General features: G+C 39.0%; 1 protein-coding gene across 1 annotated transcript; it reads left to right on the top strand.

The window, feature by feature from the left end:
- The first annotated feature begins 3,745 nt into the window (after window positions 1–3,745).
- LOC148042011 (uncharacterized) lies at window positions 3,746–7,091 on the top strand. The gene is made up of 3 exons (XM_087684978.1): window positions 3,746–4,650; window positions 4,943–5,080; window positions 5,843–7,091. The coding sequence occupies exons 1-3, from the start codon at window positions 3,875–3,877 to the stop codon at window positions 6,546–6,548; spliced, it is 1,620 nt and encodes a 539-aa protein (XP_087541104.1). The 5' UTR covers window positions 3,746–3,874; the 3' UTR covers window positions 6,549–7,091.
- The last annotated feature ends 465 nt before the right edge of the window (window positions 7,092–7,556 follow it).

Genomic DNA, 7,556 nt, shown 5'->3' with positions numbered 1-7,556 from the left:
ACCCCAATGCCTTCTTTATGTATTAACAAGTTTGAAAGTTGGGCCCTCATAATTAGCCACATCCATCCATGAAATCTTAAAAACTTGATGAAAGGATCTAACTTGATCTAATTTCATATAGTTGTCTCATGGCATTCCTATGTGATTACTAGTTAATTTCAATCGTTAGTAAACTAGGATCTCTAGGCCTTTTCATTTCATAGATATATCTGCATACACATCACACTTCACAAGTAGCTATGAACTTGTTATTGTTGTTTTCAATATTTAAATGCTCTACATGGAGACCATGTTTGTCAACAATATTTTACACTCATTGATACATTGTTCTTCCAATTCTATGGGTTTGGTGGTTTATATATGATCTACATTTTTAATTTTTGATTTAGGAATGTAAATGTGGAAAACAAGGGGCATTTTTCCCATATAATAGCAAAATTGAAAAGTCCTTCCAAGGTGCCGTCTAGCACTCCACATGCAAAGGCCCAAAAGTTTGCTAAGAGAATGGTTAATTAGGAGAGCTAAATGCTCTTAGGGAGATCAAAATGGGAAAAAGGTCCTTCCACTCACTCATACTCAAAAATCCATTTCTTTGGTTGATCAAGGATATTGATGATAGGCATTAGCTCAACATACGAGCATTTGAAGAGATTTTTTCTTTTTATTTCCATTCGCATGGGTAGGATCATTTGGCTTCATAAAATTCTTTGTTGGAGGATTATATTCACTATGATCCAATACTTTCTTTCTTTTCATGATCCAATACATGCTTACCAACACTTTTGAATCAATAGTTAACACCTTGAACTATTTGACACCTTACATGTCAAGTCTCATTTGTATAGTGAGCCATAATAGTCTTACTAGGAACTATTGTGATGAATATGCACCAAAGATCCATGGCCCTAAACATGGAGTGTTGTTGCCCAAGACTCTTCAACTCCCTTTGTACTTCTTATCTTTGAGGGGCCTTTGGTCTCATCCTTCAATTTTTGAAGGAATAGTTGAAGCTCTAGGATTTTCCTATGATACATCACCATACTATCATTGACATTCCTCTCATCTATTTACACATTATAATGAGATCCTAGCCCTATTTCCAAACTTTCAATACCTTGGTTAATGACACTCATCATCATCTTTGTACCACTCATATGTGTGTATTTTACTAGCCAACTAACCAGTCTATAACCTTTAATAAGAAAGATATAACATGAAAGCTCTCAAAATGAGGGGGTTGACTTGTTGTTGGATTTTATTGCAAAATCTTTGAATATTCATTGTTCACTGCATCGCTCCTATGCTTAAATATAAAAGAAAATAACAAAGAGGAAGCTAAATGTGGCTTTTAGCTCATGAAAAATGGAGGAAGACTAGTGAACTATGCTGAGATAAAAATCCATCAATATAAAATGAAGTGCAAATAGATTGGGAAGAAGCCATGTGCCTCTATGGGAGGAGAAAGGAGTACATTGGTGGATGAAATAACTAGCCCTTGGGGAAAACTGAAAAAGTCACTCTCTAGGCCCCACATATTTAGTAATTAAAACAAAGAAACAAGATTCACCTTAACTTTTAACAAGTTTCGAAAGACATTAGGATTGCTTAAAAGGATGTCCACGTGGTTTTGGAGGAATTAGCCATCAAGGAACAATTGAACATGGCCCCTATTTAAAATTAACATTTGCATTGTTTAATAATTATGGAAGACTTTTAAAATGTGGACTAATGCTATCCATGAAAAGAGGCTAAGGGTGATACCATACACACTCCTCGTTGTATTATCTGGATGAATTGCAAGTAAAGTGAGTTGCATGTGGCTAGCTTTACTTTATTAGACTTCAAAAATGTCTTGTCATGACATGTGGCATGGGCTGAAGTTTCCATAATCTTTAATGGCACTAAAAGATTGGTAAATGCTTTTCAGGAAGTTCATACTCTTAAGTTCTAAGTAAATGTTAGCCTTGGTGAATATTGGTCCTAATGCTCCATTCGCAAAATAAACCAACTTTCAAATATTGCATACTCTACATATATAAAACTCAAGCTTATAGAATCTACTAGCCATATGCAACAAATAGAACATCAAGATATTCATTCATACTAAAGTTGGATAATACCCTTGGACTTAGTATGCCTTTTTCAAGCATCAAACCTCAACATAAAGATACCCTACATACAAGAGTATCTTGAAGATGATAGAAGTCTCAATTATGTTTTATATTTCTAAATCAGGTTCTTTTAAATAATTTTATTGAGAGTGAAGTCGGCTAAGATTTTGCATTGAGCATGTGTTTTTCAAGCATGAAGCATCAACGTTAAGACACCCTAAATAGAAGAGTATCTTGAAAACCCCCAAAGTATCCATAAGCCTTGTCTCTTCTTTTTCACACAATTGTTTTGTTAATGAGTTCCTTTAAATAAATCCATGTACTATTTGGAAGGGAATCCATATGAGCTCAGCATTTATTGATGCATTGTTTCCACATGCTTCTTAGCCTATGACAACATGCTTATTTGAATTTGAATTTCATTTTTACTTAAAGCCAAATAGAGAGCTCATTTTCTCCTAGTTGAAGGGGGACACATTGTCCACTATAAGGATCCCACGCCCATGCCTTTAATGAGCACACGTTATCCATAGTTAAATATGGATGCCTTGGGAGCACATGATATGTATGATAGACACCCATTCCTAATGGCATGCATTAGAGAAGGTTGGGCTTGAACAATTATCAACCACATAATGCATGCAATAACCCCATGATGTGTTAAGGAGGGGAACTTTCCTCCCCTAAGGAGTCTACTTGCCCTAAGAACATAAGAAGTATTTACATTCCACCCAAAGAAGACACAAGAAATCGCATATTACTCCTTACACTTCAAATATGTAAAAATTACACTTGACTTGGTTAGATGTAAGAAAGGAGATAGACACACATAAACATTAAGAGGTTAGATTAATTGGGACAAGCAATAAGGACCCATTCCATTAGCAAAAGCAATAATGACCACACTCCCTCAAGAGAAGGCTAGGCATAGCACCATTGACAAAATCACATAAGGAAGCCATGTAGTGACATCTACTTTAAGCCAACAAGCAGATCCAGTGGATCTTAACAATTTCTTAGCCCTTCCATGACTTGATTAGCTCACATTCTTAAAGGATTGACACACTGTCGAATTTCGATCAATCTTGGCTAGCACAGATTTTGCATCCTAGTGTGGCTCTTGTGTAAGAATTAAGGATGTGAAATGTGTGTACGACAGGCCTAGGTTGGAACAAAATTGTGTGCCATCCGTAGTATACACTGCATCTACTAGGATCTTGTGCATGATAACCACACTTTGTCACTATAGTAGAATGTCGATTTATTATATGGGAAATGGAGCTCAATGGGGTCATGCTTCAAATAATTGGGACAGTCGGTCCATCTCTATTAGAGGTCATGTAATGAGGTGTGTCATTATAGGTATGAGGTGTAATGATGTGTAGGGTGTGCGTGCAAATGGGGTTGTTTAATTGGGGAGGATGATGGTGGAGGTGATGACAGCATTGCTAAACTAGTATGGAAAATAAGACTCTAAACTTAGAACAAGGGAAAAAGGAAGGGAATTATTAAAGCCTTGGACAATGTTAATAATGAAGGCAATGGCAATAAACAAGTAGGAATAAGAGGTTCCAAAAGTCAAAACCACAGCCGGCCAATTGCACCGGGGGGTGTGGGGGAGAGAGAGAGAGAGAGAGAGAGAGAGAGAGAGAGAGAGATTGTGTGTGTTTTTTGGGTTCCCTTGTAAGGTTGCAGACAACAAAAACAACAGAAAAGACAGGCAGGCACATGTTTCAAGCATTATACTGATACACTTGCCCCAAATGGCCCTGCATACTAGCAACCCCCTTAACCACCATCAACCATATGCACAAAAACAAGACGAAGAAGAAGAAGTTGTTATAGACCATCACCATTGTCAGCAGCTTACCCCCCTTCATCCTCTTGTTAATCCCCTCCCCAGTCCTCCTTCCCACTCTATTATTCCTCCTCTTGCCGCTGAACCATCTCTTAATCCTCTCTCCTCCCAGTTATGGCCTCTCTCAGATCACTACCTCCTTGCGGCAGCTCCCTCCACCCCCCTCCATTACTCTCCCCTCATCTTCTTTCCCAATATGGCAAACCCATCAGTCATGTCCCTTGTACCCCCCCCACCAGATCTATACCACACTTTGTATAAGCCATTCCACCACATCCATGGTGCAGATGAAGCACCCAGTTTTTCTCTGGCCACAGCCAATGGCCTGATCAACAACCATAGAAATTATCCGGCTCCTGCTGCTGCAGAGCCAGCTCGATCAGGAAATATCATGCAGATTAAACCTGGAGACGATCAAGGGGAAGAAGAAGATGCTCAGCAGTATGCAGCCAGTGAGTTGGACCTCACCCAGGCTGCCTTTTGCCCAATTGAGCAAGCTTGCAGCAGCCCTTCTGGGTGCGCTTCTGATCCCAAGGCTCTAGATCATCATCATATTCCCTTACCCTCAGCTGGCCAAGATTACAAATCTGGCACAGTCATGCCATTTGAGGATAGCCTGCTTCTGTCCTCATCAACAACAATAACACTAAAGTCTAGCAAGGATAAGACCTCAAAGAGGAAGTAAGATTTCATTGAGACCCCTCCTTCAATCATGACTTTCAGCCCACTTTCTCCTGTCTGATTATTACTATTCTCTCTACTTGTGCTGTGTGTGGCAAAACTCCTGCTAATTAAGAAACAAAGTGGCAATATCTAATTGCTCTATCTGTGCTGCTTGATTGTTTACATACCTTATACCTGCCCAGCTTCTGTATATTGAATATGCCTGTTTAAGTCATAATAATGGCTTTGCTTGAACTGATGTGAAGATTGTACCATTGGTTCACACACGTATACATATATATATATGCAGGAAAGCGCAAGCTAAAAGAGTAGTGTGTGTGCAAGCAAAAGGAGGAACTGATAAACCTGTAGGAGAATGTGTTCCTGCAGATTCGTGGGCTTGGAGGAAATACGGGCAAAAGCCCATCAAAGGGTCACCATACCCCAGGTACTAAATGAGATCATCTTCTAATATAATCTCTGCTGATAATTGCAAGTCTACTTGAGATGGCCAGCAATCAGCATTAGTAATCATAAAAATTATATAGATCCATAAATGGGTGGATAGATATGTCTATGAAAAACCCTTTACACAGCAGCTGGTTTTACCATAGAATTACAAGACCTCTCGAGTGAGATCTTAAGGGCTGTTGCCCCAAACCCTGGCTCAGACATGCCTACGATTTCAGTACATTAAAACCAATCAAACCAGAAGTAGAGGAACAAACCTTACCCAAGCGTTCCATGCAGCGATCTATTGCTTACTTATTCTGATCCTTAACATGCTCATAAGATGTCCAAATCCTTAAACATGCAATGACCTATTGCTTACTTATTTAGATGATCCTTAACATGCTCATAAGAAGTCAAAAATCTATGATCAGAAAATTTAAGAAGGAAACAAATAGGACAGCTTTCCTCCGATAGTAAACAAGCATGACATTCGACTTGATGAAGCTGGAAACTCTATGGGTTGTCAACAATTCTTTACATATGATAAAGCACACATACATAATATTAGGCATTTTGTATGTTAAATGGCATTCTCTACAAAGCCTGCAAGCCGTATCTCCATGGTGTAGTCAACAATTGATTAAAATACACCAGCATAATATTACATGCATCCTACTCCATAGAAGTGAATTGGTTGATATGGAGTTCTTCTATGAAGATTGGATCGCTTCATGTGGGTTTCTTTGCTTCTTTTCAGAGGCTACTACAGGTGCAGCAGTGCAAAAGGATGCACGGCCAGGAAGCAAGTGGAGAGAAGCAGATCCGACCCTACAATGCTTGTGATAACATACACATCAGATCACAATCATGCAAACAGGACCACAAGGAGAAGCATGTCCATGGTCAACAACAACAACAACACTAATCTGGGCAACCCCTGCAATTCTCCACACAGCAACCCTGACAATGATATTGAGAACCCCTCTTCTTCTCATGCATCTAGCCCTCAGCTGACCCCAAGCTCTAAAGATGATCAATTGGTTGAAGATAGGAGCAAGTCAGTGGAGCTCTCAGATACTAATTATTATACTGATCATGCCACCATTACTAATCAGACAGTCTCCATGGATTTCCTCAAATTGGATCACATAGCTGGCTACGTAAATAGTTTGGATAGTATCATCAGCTCAGATATGATGCTGATGGGCAAGAGACAAGATCAGCAAGACCACTACTTCTCCCACCTAGAGGAGCCCCCAAGCTTCTCCTGCAGTTCTGGCAGTGGCATTGCTAATCTTGGATCAAAGAATGAATTGCTAGACGAGATGTTGATGATGACCAAATCAGATCACGAGGATGAGGATCAGCTCCTGACTGCAAGCCAGGCGAGTGTGGATCCCTTCAATCTCTTCAACTGGTCGTCCTCTTGTATTGGCGGATTTAACTCCCGCTCATTTTGGTGACACATAAAGATACCCAACTTACATAGAGCCATGATAGAGGGCCTTTGATTCACTCAAGTCTCTCTCTCTCTCTCTCTCTCTCTCTCTCTCTCTCTTCTCCATACATGTGTGATTACATGCTGAGAGCATTACCCTTCAAATTCAGACGGAAAGTGAATGTACATTTGATTGATGGGTCACTAAAATTGTTACATGCAAACTTGCTTGCATGACCATGAAAAGTCAAGAGTGTGTTTGTGTGAAATGGATGTTGAAAGAGGATCTCACCTCCAATGTTTTCTTCAAAAGCATAGGGCTTCCTATTTGTTTAGTTTCTTCACATGTGAACTAAAGAGGGACGATCTATATGTGGGGCAATCATCGTTAAGAAATTACCCATACATTCACTTCCCTTGTACAACCCCTTCTATACATTTGGAGGTAAATTGCCAATGTAGAAGTGTGTTAAAGCCCCTATATGCACCTCCCTTGTACAACCCCTTCTATACATTTGGAGGTAAATTGTCAATGTACAAAGTAACCTTTTCGTTTGAGGATCTCTATCTGTACATATTTTTCTTTGCCCTCCCATATAGGAATGTATAAAAATACATTCCCTATGTATTTAATAGCCAAAAGATGAGAAATCATGTTAATATTGATTAAAATCCCAATAGATATCTTAAATATAGATTGATGCAAGTCAAAGTTACGAGGGTTTTATTACATGACTTGAGAGAATTACAAAATAGAATGCATACTTTTTAAAACAATCTTTTATAATTTGAAACAATAGAAGGAGCCTTCATATCTCCCTTTTTCTTCTTGAAGGACATGAGAAGAGCTTCATGATGCTTTTATACTTCTTGTTTCACTTGTCTTCTTCTCCTTCTTCATCACTCTCTTGAACTATCTTCATAAGAAGTGCCTTTTGAGCTCTCTTTTGTATTGTGGCCAGGTTTGTGACAAAAGTCACACACAATGGTCTTCATTGTGATTGACCTCGTTCTTGCCTTTGAACTTGGATTT

This window comes from Lygodium microphyllum, chromosome 1, assembly GCF_053477565.2.
Source record: "Lygodium microphyllum isolate KBCC chromosome 1, Lygodium_microphyllum_v1.1.10, whole genome shotgun sequence".
NCBI classification, from domain to species: Eukaryota; Viridiplantae; Streptophyta; class Polypodiopsida; order Schizaeales; family Lygodiaceae; genus Lygodium; species Lygodium microphyllum.
Note: the sequence above shows the minus strand (reverse complement) of the source record. Positions and strands in the feature narration are given on the sequence as shown.

Excerpts from the sequence above, each read along its gene's own strand:
- LOC148042011 (XM_087684978.1), top strand. The coding sequence starts at position 3,875 with ATGGCCCTGCATACTAGCAACCCCCTTAACCACCATCAACCATATGCA. Across the intron at positions 4,651-4,942 it reads GATAAGACCTCAAAGAGGAA|GAAAGCGCAAGCTAAAAGAG; the intron begins GTAAGATTTCAT and ends ATATATATGCAG. Across the intron at positions 5,081-5,842 it reads AAAGGGTCACCATACCCCAG|AGGCTACTACAGGTGCAGCA; the intron begins GTACTAAATGAG and ends GCTTCTTTTCAG.